At 41.8% G+C, this 15,593-nt stretch overlaps 1 protein-coding gene across 1 annotated transcript in view; it reads left to right on the top strand.

Moving 5' to 3' along the window:
• The window catches only part of LOC136874385 (uncharacterized), a 79,706-nt gene that overhangs the window by 13,868 nt on the left and 50,245 nt on the right, over window positions 1-15,593 (top strand). The window contains exon 2 of the mRNA XM_068227781.1: window positions 5,501-5,567. Within this exon, the coding sequence (XP_068083882.1) occupies window positions 5,501-5,567 (67 nt within the window). The remainder of the gene's footprint in view (window positions 1-5,500; window positions 5,568-15,593) is intronic.

The following is a 15,593-nucleotide window of genomic DNA, read 5'->3' on the forward strand; positions in this document are numbered from 1 at the left end:
AAAATGTGTTATATGGACAAGGGTCTGGAAACGCTTTATTTCCATGTTAGAATTAGTTTCCTACAACTTTGTATAGTACTGTACATTAATAATGGGAAACACACAAGAACAGAACGTAGCTCTCTTTCTTACATTAAATGATCAACATTCCTTCCGTTAGCATTGATACATACATCAACCCGTCATCAGCGCTTCCAGGATTCAATGCGACGGTGGGTTGATCCATGTATCAATGTTATATCCAAATTTAAAAAAAATTCCTACAAAACTGTAAGATTTTTGATGCTGTCTGGGTGCATTTCGACAGGGATGTAAAGGTTGAACCTTTGCCAACTTAAGTGCAGTAATAACAGTTTTTTTTTTTTAGATTTTCATTCAATACTATACAATAAGTCCGCCTCTGTGGTGTAGTGGTTAGCGTGATTAGCTGCCACCCCCGGAGGCCCGGGTTCGATTCCCGGCTCTGCCACGAAATTTGAAAAGTGGTATGAGGGCTGGAACGGGGTCCACTCAGCCTCGGGAGGTCAACTGAGTAGAGGTGGGTTCGATTCCCACCTCAGCCATCCTGGAAGTGGTTTTCCGTGGTTTCCCACTTCTCCTCCAGGCGAATGCCGGGATGGTACCTAACATAAGGCCACGGCCGCTTCCTTCCCTCTTCCTTGCCTATCCCTTCCAATCTTCCCATCCCTCCACCAGGCCCCTGTTGAGCATAGCAGGTGAGGCCGCCTGGGCGAGGTACTGGTCATTCTCCCCAGTTGTATCCCCGACCAAGAGTCTGAAGCTCCAGGACACTGCCCTTGAGGCGGTAGAGGTGGGATCCCTCGCTGAGTCCGAGGGAAAAGCCGACCCTGGAGGGTAAACAGATGATGATGATGATGACTATACAATAAAACTTTCACGAAAGGAACATACATTATAATTAAATAGAAGTACTGCGTGATTATACAACTAAAAATCATTTAGTATTTGAATACACAACAAATGCCCATGACCTTGGCAAAAATATTCCTGTTACCCTTCCTCACAGCACATGCAAAGTTTCCACTACTTGCTGTGGCGCTATACAAATTTGTTAGCCGCAACAAATGACATTTTGTGCGTATTTCCTATAATAATTTTGTTATTAAAGAAAATAAAGGAAAGAATTAGCTAACAAGGCAACAAGGCTTGCACAAATTGCTTTTTTTAATAATTCCTAAAAAATTATAGTTTCAGTCGGATAAAATAGAATAAAAATGTGTTTTCTCCACAATGTGCGGGGGGGGGGGGGGCGACTCCCCCTAATCGCCGATACTGGCCACCTACAGCTTGAAGTGAAAAGAGCATATTCTCTCTTTAATCCAAACGTTTCTGGTCAGTTTAATCTACCAGACAGTCTCAACACACTTCTGCACTTTTCATAATTATATGGGATCTCCCAAGTCTCTGATTTGAATAAACAAGAGTGACAATGGTTGTTGATATGACTCAGACTGAGTTTCTCTCACCATTTCAGGCCTGTTCCAAACATTGGAGGTCATTCGTAATGAACGAGAACAAAAAAGAAACGTTTACGAATTAAAGGAAATTAATCAACGTTAAGTGCTGAAGAAGCAATTGTGGATGTCAGATCGCAGCGGAAGTGCACTTCAGTATGTTTCGAGACGTGGGAAGAATCATGACGTGACATGAATGAGTCACGCTCTAACTTACCTCGAGGTCAGCCGTACTTGGGAGTGGCGCTCTTTTGTTTATCTCCTTATCGACTAGGGTTATCCAGTGTTAAAAAGAAGGAACGCCTTCCTTTTTTATTTTTTCAGTTTGCTTTACGTCGTAGTGACACCGATACAGATAGGTCTTATGACGATGGTGGGATAGGAAAGGGCTAGTATTAGGAAGGTAGTGGCCGTCGACTTAATTGAATTATTTCAGAAACCAGTCAAGCGCTAAGTCTGTCATTTTGGGAAAAAAAAAAAAAAAACTGTCTAGCAACAGACAAAATGTATTTAATACTTTCTATTTAAGGAAAGCTGTTTTGTGCTTATTAACTTTGCTGTAAACAATTCCGAAACATTTTCCACTTAACTGGTTTCTGAAATAAACGAGTGTTGCAAACATATTTTTGTGGGATAATTCTTGAATTTTGAAAGGATTTTGTCATAAACTTCATATTTGTGTAAACAGAAAATATTTCAATAGGTTTAGACTACAACTATAATTATTAAAAGGATGAAATCAGCAATGCCTGCTTATTATGACAGGAGGTGATTAATCCTCATAAACGAACTCCACGCCTTATTCTGTCCCTGTAGCAGGCCATTGCAAAATAATGTCCTAAAACTGTTCATGTCCTTTCATGTAAGGTTTTAAGGCATTTAGGTCACGTATCTTCTTGATATTGAAGGGCACATCAAACAAACAATAACAAAGAATAATGTAGGGCTCAGACCAGGTATTTCCTTTCCTGAGTAAGATAACCTTCTCCTTTCATCCTGGCATTTCGAATAATACGCGTGTGAGTTTGTGTGTCTACCATTCCTCATTTCCTTTTTTATACAGGTTCGTCTTCTGAACATTCAGACATATCACTACTATTATAAAAACACTGCACTAAACAAGAGAAACACTTTTTCAACGAGTTGTTCAGTAAACTACGAATATGCCATTCAAGAAACACAACAATGACAATATAAACAGCTGAACAGTTGGCTGTTCTGGATTCAGAGCAGCACCGCCAACCGGCAAGGTGCGGCACATCACAAAATGTAACAGCAGTTTACTGCAGAAACCAGCCAAGTGGTGTCACTTAACTGGTTTCTGAACTAAATACGAAATTCAACGTAATGCCTGATCATTATAGGAGGACATTTCTTGACTGGTTTCAGCACCAAAATGTGCGTATACCCTCCTAGTAACATATTCTGCAATTAACTCATTTTTTTTCATTTTTTGGCACTTGACTGCTTTCTGAAATAATCGATTCAATTAAAGTACAGCCCCAGTAATCGCCCGGTGTGAAGATGAGAAACCCTCTTCAGGGCTGCCGACAGTGAGATTCGGATCCTCTCTCTCTCGAATGCAAGCTGCCAGTTACGTGGTTCCAACCGCGCAGCCACTTGATCGGTAGGAAGATCTTGTAAAATACCTGACTCCCAAGGCTCAAAATGAAGTGGGGGTTCCAGGATAAATATTTTGGGCGGACTCAAATTGAAAGTTTGTTGCTCGCTCACTTCAGTGGCGTATACTGAGGGTGAAGCTCAAACCTCAAATGAGAACGACGGAAATTTAAAGCACATTATAATGTAAACATCTGACACGTTGTTCCATTTAAAAAACTTGAAAGCAATGCGAAAAAACGTCGCACGCATTTCTGAGAGCAAGGCATCGGAGACATACCTTGCAGCCCAGGCTTTGCGTTCCTATCCCCTCGACCCACCTCGCGCGGCTTGCTCATGTATGCCCGCTAGGTTAACCCCTTCAGACCTGAATTATTTTTACAGGCACTAAAACTCATTTGGTTGTAATTTCCACCTTAAAATAGTCCAAACAAATGAAAAATCATGTTTCTTTGAATATTTCAAAAATTTATTCGGAAATATGGCATGTCCACTGTAGTGGACATATGGTCTCAATAGTAACTGTTGAACTGATTATAACTATACAAGTAGATTTGCATTATAAGTTATTTTAATTCAAATTATCTGATCAAAGTTCACAATATGTCATTATTTAATACATAACATAGGTTTATTATGTATTAAAAGCCTTTTTTCCTCACGATTCATCAATCTAAAGACTTTTCCTGTGGAATGACATGAAGCAGTTGCGCTTCTTCACGAAGCAAAGATGGACATTACATTTGTCACAATACGCATGGGTTTTCCCTTTGCATCCGGTGTTCGTACACCGCACTGCTTCATCTTTCTCATCATAATTGAGCATATGATCTGTCAAATCTCTCTGAATCTCAACAGTTGGTCGAACTTCAACCTTCTGCTTTTTCCCAGATGGCAGAGTTTTGATGTCACTGGAGCTGGGTCGACCTCGTCTTTGGAGATTTGCTTGTTTATTCATTTTGACTAGGGCTTCTCCAACCCTCATTCTAAAATGCAGCACGTGCAGGATCTTCTTGGATTGGATCCCATTCTTTTCACAATTACGTTTGTATTCAAGCCAGCTATTGACACAAGCCATATCAATTGCATGAAAGAACATGCGCAATGTCCATTTCCTTGATTTTATAAAAATTCTGTACAGTTCAAGAAGATCCATCTTGTTGACTCCACTCGTGCTCTGGTTATACAACTTTACAATTTCTTGTCTCCTCACCATAATGTATTTCCTAGTTTTCTTGTCCCATCCCTGTACCTCATCTTTTTCACAAACTCCAACAAAGTTTGAGGCCAGTACTACAAATCTGTTATCAACCCATTTGCACAGCACAGTGTTTCCATCCCGGCCTGTCACCTAGTTATTGTAGCTTCTCTCTTTCTTGCCTGCTTCTCTGATCAATTTCTAATACCGGTACATCCAAATCTGATAGGATACCATCTTCCAACAGGTCAAGAACTTTTTCTGCTCCTGATGGAGGTGAAGGATTGTAATATTCTGAAACAATGCAACCACATTGTTATTATTATTAAAGGCAGCAAAGTCGTCTTTTGAAGTCGAACAGTATAAAGATTTAGTGATAAAATATATGCACAACAAACTTATCAAAACTCATGCTAGTCACAAAAAGTTAACAAAACATGTAATTATGCATTGTTCAAGCAAGAATGTATCATTCACTGAATGACTGTAAAGTATAACATAACATAATGTTACTCTGGCGACAGTAAGTTACATAAAATAACACCTGAACAGTCACTGTAAGGTTATGTGCCTGCCACAGTGACAGCAACAATCGAGACGTAATGTTCATTACAGTGGACATCATATTTTGAGAACTCACCATATGGTGAAGCAAATGAGGAATTACAACCAAATGTCTTTTTATATATTCCTAGCTTAAATACTGATAAAACAAAAGAAGATCTAGATCATTTAAGTACTCAGAATAGAAAGATAAACATAGCATACCTTCATTGCCTCTGGAAGGGGCAGTCGTCTTGTACAGAATGTTTATTCCTGCAGTTCCAGCTGCCAACACTGGCTGCAGCACTATATATATGTTGAGTATACATGTGAAGTGAGATGGACAAATAGTCAAAAACACTGCAGAAGCCAGAAGGGAATATGTTGTGTCCATTGTAATGGACACTGGGTCTGAAGGGGTTAAGGGACCGGGGAGATATGTGTGCTAGCTGCTAGGCTTCGCTCGATCAGATCGCCACTGCTTACTAATAGCCATGCGTTCCTCATCATATATCCTTGTTCACCTCATAGATAATAGAGTGCTGATATTTCACTCCCGTTGCTTCTACATCTTTGTAAGACGACACTGCAGGGTTGCTGTTATAGGAGTAATATAGTTTTCTTTTTATAGGTAGATCTGCTAAAATGGAATGTATACTTTCAGGTTTAGTTTGTGGGTTGGAATCGAACCCGTGACACCACGGGACACTACCACCGATCTCCTGAGGAAGGTAATAAACCAGTAATTAATTTCGTGTGGCTATTTCTAGCCGAGTGCAGTCCTTGTAAGGCAGACCCTCCGATGAGGGTGGGCGGCATTTGGCATGTGTAGGCAACTGCGTATTACTGTAGTGGAAGATAGTGTTATGCGTGGTGTGTGAGTTGCAGGGATGTTGGGCCTCCGGGCCATTGGAATTAACCAATGAAGGTTAAAATCCCCGACCCAGCCGGGATTTGAACCCGAGACCCTCTGAACCGAAGGCCAGTACGCTGACCATTCAGCCAACGAGTCGGACAATAAACCAGTGAACGATGCGTACGACCTCTGGTAATGCTGTAAAATGTAACCTTTGTATTTAATAATAATAATAATAATAATAATAATAATAATAATAATAATAATAATAATAAATTTAGAGAGAAACCAAAAAAGACAACTGGTAGGAAGTCGTCGACAGAACGCAAGATGCAACACAGTGCATTCATGAAGATATTTTGGGAGGATAAGAAGGCACAAACCATCAAACCAACTAACAAGTTCAAACGCGCTCTATGAATGGGCATAACGAAGAAATAATAATAATAATAATAATAATAATAATAATAATAATAATAATAATAATAATAATAATAATAATAATAATAATAATGGTGCATATCTTCTGTATAGAATTGGTGGTGACCTAATGAGGATGAAATGAATGGCGAAGACGTCATAAACACCCAGTCCCCAAGCCAGGGGAATTAACAGTAGGAAGGGTTTCATTCTGAGAAATGTGTGTCTGAAACTCTATCCATTTAGCCATAAAGCTGGACTTTAATTTTCTAAACCTTATGCTACCATCTCCACTGATCAGGTGTTGAGTATTGACAGTAGCAGTGGCCAGGGGTAGTAGCTTGTGAAGCAGCCTAGACAACATAGCAGGCTACTCCGTTCACTGCAGCTCAAAACTCTTAAAAGGCTTGACATTCACTAAATCAACTATCGAAAAGGGGTAACCTAAGTCTAGTGGTAGCCCACGTCTTGGACTCAGCATACGCCACTGTTTCACTTCCGTCAAATTCAAAAAGCATCATAATAATGAAAATGTCGTCAATGCGTACATGTATCAGAATATTTAACAGAATGGTTGGTGGTGGTGTTTAATGGGAACTAACATCTAGGTCATCGGTTGTTGACAGAATGATTCAAAGTGTTTCTAAACATTCCATTGCCTAATTTTTCGTAAAATATAGACAAAATTATACGATTGTGCAGTATTATAAACAAGTACAATAATTATGAATTACATGTATTACCCACATGCTCAAACTGTACGGTGAATTGAAGATGAAGTACTTTCCGTGAGACGAAATCGTCATTTATGACATTCTTTCTTCTCCCTTTTTTTGTTTTGATGGCGTGTGGTCTGGTGCAGGTCTTTCGAGTTGATACCTATAGGCGAAATGCGCATCTGTGAGGATGAGACCCTAACTTTGATGAAAATAATAATGGTGGAAACGACACACACACACACACACACACACACACACACACACACACACACACACACACACACACACACACACACACAGCCAACCCCCCGCGTCATCGGAACTAACCAAATAACATTAAAATCCTCGACCGGGCCGGAAATTGAACTCAGAACCCGTTGGAACAAAGCCCAGCAAGCTAACAATTTAGCCATGGAGCCGAACTCCATCTCAGTTGATATCACTGGTAGGTTGCTAAGGTGTTCCCCGGTCACAATTCTTCTCAGGTATGTTTTGAAAAGTTTCGTTGTTGAGAAACTTTGGTCGTGGCAGTAGTCGCAGGAAGAATGAAGACAATTAACTACTGAAAACTTTCATCTCGTTGAAACACTATTTTTTTTAATTTTTGAGAAAATTAAAAGTGTGTTGTCACAAAACTAATACATAATTTTGACAAAAGAGCACTGACTATTTATATAAGTAGTAATGCCCTCATCTTTGTTATATGATTTAGCAAAGGTGCAGTGGATTTTTGAATTCATGAGTAAACCTGAGGAAAGATCAGGAACAGAAACTATGTAAAGTGCAGTATATCTCTGCTCTGGGAAAAGCTCTTAGACGTTTCTGCAGAATATTGTCTGTATCTAGAAAAGTGTGAATTAAAAATGCTATACTATCGTCCTGCTCGTTCTTCCCTGTCTGGTTTCTATTGTCATTAAACTTCTCTGAAGTTATATATTTTTTTCGAAATTTGAAAATTTCAGGATTTTTGGTCGACACGGGCCCACCTGGTCCACGTGATGAAAACATCACTGGTACTCTGCAGATGAATGAGGTAGTTTTCCTGATAGTGTATCCAGTGGCGGCAATAAGGGCCCTGCAGACCCCGCGGGGAGAGGGGGGGACACGGCTTCTTAGGGGGGCATGACTGTTTTTTAATTCCGTAGCTGAAGAGTGATTTTACATAATGATAAAGCTACATAACAAAACACAGTATTATTTGTATTACAGAGGGTTACTCCAAACTTAGGCCGTCGTAGTGCAGAGCTTCTTTCGTCAATAGGAGTACGGTAGTTAGGTTTCCTAGCCTTTTCCAATAATAACCATCCTTGCTGCCACTCACAACAGTCAACAAGGCCTTTGAAGTAATTGGCCTGTTCTGAGAACCCAGTAGTCAGCGAAGATGCGATAACAAAGACATCCTCCTTATCTAACTCTGAATACTGACGTTTTGAGCCTGTTTATAAGTCTCGGCAGTGTAGTTAAGTAGGCCTACGATGGACGGTTAAGTTGTAAATTGTTTGGTCCTAGGAACGATATTATTTCTTAATATTGTGACCGTCGGCGTGTTTTGGTTACTGTGAATGAAAAAGCAAAGCAAAGCAAAGTCACCTCCGTACAGACCATGAAGGCCCTTGGAGGAGTGGAAGGTAAAAGCTTCCACCTCGGCACATGATGGGATAAAGTGGTTAGCTTTACGCCTGGCCGCCTTTGCCCCCAGGAATTAACCTGGTACTCATTTTTGGTGTAGGCTGAGTGAACCTCAGGGCCATATGCACCTCCGGAAGTGGAAATCTCGTTTCTTAAATTTTACGACTTCCTGACGGGGATTCGAACCCACGTCCTTCCGGGCGAACCGAGCATGGGTTACCGTAATTGGAATATGCATTTCTTGTGTGTGTGTGTGTGTGTGTGTGTGTGCGCGCGCATATGTGTGTATGTGTTCATACCATGTAAGTGTATTATTTTTTAATTCCTTCGGATTTGAAAACTAAGTTGTGTAAATTATTATTATTATTATTATTATTATTATTATTATTATTATTATTATTATTATTATTGTTACCGTGTTTTAGCGGTAGTTATGCGTAAAAGAAGGTGCGGGTGTGAATGGGTTTCAAGCTACGAAATTATAGTGCATGTAAAATTAATTTAAAATTTAACAAGGTTATATTTTCTTTTCAAAAACAAAGCAATAACAGACATGGCAGGTACAATGTAGCAAAACAAGGGGAGTTACAATATTTACAGGTTTTGGGCTTCACGCCCTGACTTCAGCGATCAGCTCAGTTTTACCACAAACACAAGTTTTAACAGAGGGGCAGAAAACCCCATTCATCCCTAGGAGCCCCTGGCTCCGAATTACACAGAAAAGCCTCCACGAGGCATATGACACTCCATTTTCAAAAGAGCGATCCGCTCTTAAAATTTAAGCCTCTCAAAGGCCACACCAAACTCTACCTTCAAGCTGTCCTCTAAGGACGTATTCACAGGGGTAAAATACCCAACCTACTGAGGTCTATTACATGAAAAGAAGGTTGATTACATGACCTCTAAAATAACAATTTGAGAGGAGGCTAACCGCACTCCTGATACACTTTGATTTTTTAAAACCTACTTTGGCCCTAGGCCGTTATTACAAGGGCTAATCCCATACTACAGAGGTGACTTAATAGCAATTTACATTACATTACGGAAGAATTGGTTGAGAAAATAAGTTCACCTTAAGACGATGTGAGTGGGAGCTCGAGAGGGTTAAGCACTCTCTATCCCGATATGTCGTTTTAAAATAGAATAGATACCAGTTGTTTTTACATTTTAGGAAAAGGTTACATGGTTGAACGCTTAGAACCCGCCCCGAAAGTTAAACTGCTGAGCAAGAAAAGAAAGAATTTATTAATCGGCCATTACCTTATTGTTGACCGCCGCCGAGGAAAGAGGCGCTCCCCGCCTCCTGCTATGTACTTAATACACTGAAAGATGGAACAGAAGTGGCCCGGAGACCCCAAAATCAGCAGTTTATATACTCTCGCGGAAGTTTCTAGGCGTTAGGGGAATGAAAACACCCGCCCACAATGTTTTTATTGGATAGGACCCCGCAATCGATTCAAGTTGGGGGAAGATACATCTGATTGGATAGAAATTAATTTAAGAAATTCGGGATTGGCTACATCTAAAACAAGGGGAAAAAGAGGGGTATACAGCCAACTTAAACAATAACAGAAGGAAATTTAACAAGAAACAAACTTTTGAAATAAAAATTACTCCAACAAAATAGTTCTTTGACTCCGCACTAGGATGCGCTATTGTTGATCTTCAGTAGTGTCCTCTAGAAGAGAAAGTTCACACTTCTTACTTCAAGCGAAACAAAAACACATCAAAAGTGACACAGTTCAAAAACTCAAAATTTTCCACGTGGTGACATCTTCTGAGAAAGTAGAGAATTAATAGAATAGATAAAGTTCAACCTTCCTCCAGAAGAGGAGTTTCAACTGGCGCAACTTTTAAATAAACAGAGTAGAGGTGTACCGCCCGGTACAGACCTCCCCCCCCCAAAAGTTCCTCCAGGGGTGACACATGAAATCAGTTTGAAACAAGTTCCAAGTTATAAAGTGAATATGAAAATAGATTACAAGATTTTCAGAATGTTGTGTGATTCAGTTTCACAATTTGTTGTTGCAGGTGAAGTAAAGTCTTTCTGTTTTTAGAAGTTGAATTTCTGAAGATAAACTTTTAATACTTGAAGGTGATGAAAAATTTGGCAATGTCCACCAAATATTGTTGTTGAATTCCCAAGTGTAATCATTACTTATAGTAACTGTTCATGTAGTTGATGTTGATGAAGTGAGGTGGCCAGACCGGCCGTTGCAGCTTGCGTCCAAAGCAGGCCGCTCGGACCCCTCAAGTACCCTGAGATACCGCTCGCCCGCACTATGAGGGGAGCAGAGGTGTTGAAGCACGCCGCGCCCGCGGTGAACATATACAGGCTGCGGGCAAGTAGCAGGTCGTGCGCCGCACGTCAGCCTTGGCCGGGAGGAGAGCTCCGGCTCGCCGTGCACATGTCGTCCTCGCTGGGGCAGAGGGGGTCCGACCTTGGCTCCAGTTGCTGCACGGCGCCGCGCGGCTGCGGGGGCACTGAAACATTAAGCTAGGCGGCAGAATTGTGTTGGACTATCATCTTCTTTGAGGGTACAGGCTTGTGGAGAGGTTGAGGGGCCAGCGGCGTGTAGATATCCATGACATTTACTATTATGAAGCCACAGTGTAAGGTGGAGCAGGAGACGGGAGCGTGGTAATGGCCGTGGCAAGAACAGGATGGCAGTATAACGGGTCGGGGCAGGTTTTACACAAGGCTTACATCTAAAACCAAAATATTACAGAAGGGGCAGAATGCCTTAAAAGTGAAACTCAAAAAAAAAAAAAAAAAATATAACCTTCATATCCTTTCAAAATAATATGAAGCAAGTTAACACAGAAATTACACCGGTTTCACCTGGGACAGGTGAACTCTAAATATCCTCTCGGTGGCTGGATTACTTAGCAATAAGGTAACCGGCGTAAGAAAATCGAGAATGATACAAGGCCCATGAAATCTGGGGGCAAGCTTGCCCGCGGGAACAAAATTTTTGACCATAACCTGGTCGCCTACCTTCAAAGGGGTGGGTCTCCGTCCACGATCATACCTTTCCCTAACCTTTTCATGAGACACTTTAAGATTGGCTTTAGCCTTCTTCCAAAGATCTTTAATGTTGTCCGGATCTATTATCTCGGGTAGAATGTCATTCAGAGACCAGAGGTTAGAGAGCGGCGAGTTGGGAACAAACTTGAACATTAAAGAAGCTGGAGTAAATTTGTGTGATTCATGGACCGCCGAATTCAAAGCAAAAGCTAACCAATGCAGGGACGTGTCCCACCTAGAATGATCTTCATGATGATAGGCAATAAGTGCGGACCTGAGATTACGGTTAACCCGTTCAGCCAGAGATGGTTGAGGGTAATAAGCGGAAGTAGTTACATGAGAGATGGACAAGTCAAAACAGAATTTACGAAATAAATTAGATGTAAAAGCCTTAGCATTATCAGATACAATGTATTGGCACGGACCAAAAGAAGCGAAAATAGAATTTAGGCAAGTAATAGTTGACTGAGCGGTAGCCAGCTTAGTCGGAAATAACCAGGAAAATCTTGTAAAACCATCTACACACACAAAGATGAACTTGTTGGCATTACCCTTTGACTGGGGGAAGGGTCCCACATAATCAATATACAGGCGTTCCATGGGGCGCGACGCTTGATGAGAAGACAAAAGGCCTACTTTAGTGGACATGGTGGGTTTACTGATCAAACAAGATTTACAAGCTTTTACAAGTTCCCGAATTTCACCGTCCATACCTTTCCATATGAACATTTCACGAATCTTTTCACGAGTTTTAAAGATTCCAAGATGCCCCCCCAATGGGGTCTCATGATAGTATTTGAAGATCATAGGTACAAGAACCGCTGGAACAACAACTTTCATCAACTTATCATGCCTCGAAGGGCAACATAGAACACCATTCCTCAGAACATAAGGGACAGCATGTTCCCCAGAAGAAAGGGTTTCCATTATCGGAGCCAGCGTCGGATCTTCACGTTGGTATTTCTCAATATCCCTAAAAAGCATGGGAGCATCTGTTAAGATGGCATTAACACCAGATAGTATGGACTCGGAAGGTGATGAACTGTCGACCGGTTCGTGGGTCTCTACGTCGTTATGAAACATACGGCTGAGTCCATCGGCAACAACATTTTCAGTACCTCTGATATGCCGTACATCGAATTGGAAGGCAGAAATACGGATGGCCCAACGGGCTATACGACCTGTACGACGCGGCCTACCTAAGACCCAGCTTAAGGCTTGATTATCTGTCTCCAGATCGAATTTGACGTGTTCCAGATAGAGACGGAACTTTTCTAAGGCGAATAAGACTGCCAAACCTTCAAGCTCGTATATGGAGTACTTTGCTTCTTGAGCTGACAATGTCCTAGACGCATAGGCGATGGGTCGCCTCCCTAGTTCAGTCTCTTGAAGAAGAACTGCAGCTACTGCTGACGACGATGCGTCGGTTTGGACGATGAATTTCTTCGAGAAATCAGGCATAGCAAGTACAGGGGCATTACAGAGAGCTAATTTCAGATCTTCAAAAGCGGCTTGTTGAGAAGGTCCCCACTCGAATTTGATGCCTTTCCTACGAAGAAGGTTTAAGGGCGCCGCTCTATTAGCAAAGTTAGGAATGAACTTCCTGAAGAAATTCACCATACCAATGAACCTGGCGATACCTTGGATGTCCTTGGGAGGTTTAAAATCACGGATGGCCTGTGTTCTAGAATGATCGACTGCTACTCCATCGGGTGACACAATATGCCCTAGGAATGACATAGAGGGCTTAGCAAAGGCAACCTTGGACAACTTAACAGTTAACCCAGCCTTACGAAGGCGATCGAGAACTTCTCGCAGATGATCTAGATGTTCTTCAAAAGTCTCTGAAAATACGACGACATCATCTAAGTAGTGATATAAGTACTCGAATTTGATGTCGGAGAAGACCCTATCTAGCAGCCTAGTGAGCACAGCTGCCCCCGTGGGGAGCCCGAAAGGCACGCGGTTGTATTCGTATAAGTTCCAGTCCGTGGCAAACGCTGTAAGATGTTTAGACTCTTCGGCAAGGGGAATTTGATTATAGGCCTGATTCAAGTCCAAGATGGTGAAGAACTTGGCCTTACGAAACCATGAAAAGCAAGAATGAAGGTCGGGAAGGGGCACAGATTGCAACACCACCTTCCGATTGAGAGCCCTGTAATCAATGACAGGCCTGAAGCCTCCTTGGGGTTTCGGGACTAGAAAAATAGGCGAAGAATACGCTGACTTAGAGGGCCTAATAATACCATCCTTCAACATCTGATCGATGATTTCTTTCAGAGCTTTCATTTTAGGAGGAGACAGCCTATAAGGTGGAAAGCGAACAGGAATCGAATCCGTGACCTCAATTTTGTATTCAATAAGGTCAGTAACACCAAGAGTATCAGAGAACACCTCGGGAAACGACTGACACAATTTGCGAATACTATCAGCCTGCTCCTCAGGTAGATGTCTAAGGTCTAACAACATCTCATCCTGGGTAGGCGAAATAGATGAACATGATGCAGAATTACACTTTAATAGAGGGATTTTACAATTAGAGGCAAATTTGAATGTGCACGACTTACTCTGAAGATCGAGCACCAGACCAGTGTGAGACATGAAGTCCGCTCCCAGTATGATGGGGCAAGACAAATGCTTGGCCACAAACAATTTGATTTTCCATGTAAATTTAAAAACACGAATTTTGACATGTAAGGAACCTAGAATTTCTAATGGAGATGAATTAGCCGAAACATATTTAACAGGAGATGAGTCATAGTCAGGGAGTTTACAAACAGATTTCAATTTAGAATACCAATCAGCCGAAATAATGGAACAAACACTGCCTGAATCTAAGAGAGCTGTTATAGGCTCGTTATTTAACTCAATCCTAAGAAAAGGAACAGGTGCGGGGGTATCCGCCGCAATCCTAAGACACTCTCTGGGGCATTCAAAAAAAGAATTTGAAGATTGCTCATTCCCTGAATTCTCGACCCTTTTGCCCGGGGCTGAGCCTTGGAAAGCAGAATTAGTCGACTCAGCCGAAGCCGCTAGTCACTTTTTATTATTGGCATAGGTGGAATTTGCACCAGAGCAGGAGGGGGTGCTATTTGAGTTTGGGCAATTCTTGGCGATATGTGAGAAAGCCCCACATTTAAAGCAGCCTTGTGATGAACCAGCTCCATTCCTAGTCCCACTTGGCTTGATCAGTGGACACTTGTTGCGCAGATGGTCAGGCGACCCGCAAGCATAACATTTACGGGGATTGACTGGTCGGCGAGGTGGAGGCCGAGTGTTACTAAAGGAAGGCGGGGGTTCTTTCGCGACACGCAAAGAATCGGCGTATCTAACTCCTTCCGCTGAGACGGCCAATGCTTCAAGTTCAGAGAAGGTTTGCGGACACGCCGCGAAACACAAATATGACCTGTAGGATGGCGAAATACCTTCTACAATAGCCTGCACAATCTGATCTTCAGGAAAGTGCAGAGCAAACACCCTAGTGTAGAATTTGATATCTTGTATGAAATCAGCCAAGTTTTCATCCAAGCGCTGTACACGGTAATAGTACTTCTGAATCAGGGAGGACCTGGCCCTAGCCGGGATGAAGTTAGCTAGCAAATGGGCATGGAAATCCTCAATAGATGATTGCTCGGCAATGGCTCTTACGATTTTATCAGAGAGAATACCAATAGCATACGGATAGATAATTTGCAAAATTTGACATGGCGAAAGAGAAAAAACAAGAGCATGATCCTGAAATTCCACTAGAAATCTTAAAAATGAAATTACATCACTGGTGGTGTTGACGGAAAACTTAGAGATACCTCTAAGCAACATTGCCAATGGATGAGGCAAGCTACTGAACCCAGGTGACATAGTCGTTAAAGGTTTCAATGGCAAAGAAGTTAATTCAGAGCGGATGTTACCCAATGACGCACGGCGTTCAGATTCGTTGTTCGATGGGGCAGAGATAGTTTGAGCAGCAACGGTTATCCTATTGACTTCTCCCTGAGGAGGCTCTTCATCACTACCTACGTTCACTGTGGCGGGTTGATCAGTTTTGGGAGGAACTTCGCCGGTTAGCAATTGAGTGACCTTATTAGACAATTCAGAAATAGTTTCA

This window comes from Anabrus simplex, chromosome 5 (assembly GCF_040414725.1).
Source record: "Anabrus simplex isolate iqAnaSimp1 chromosome 5, ASM4041472v1, whole genome shotgun sequence".
In the NCBI taxonomy this organism is placed as follows: domain Eukaryota; kingdom Metazoa; phylum Arthropoda; class Insecta; order Orthoptera; family Tettigoniidae; genus Anabrus; species Anabrus simplex.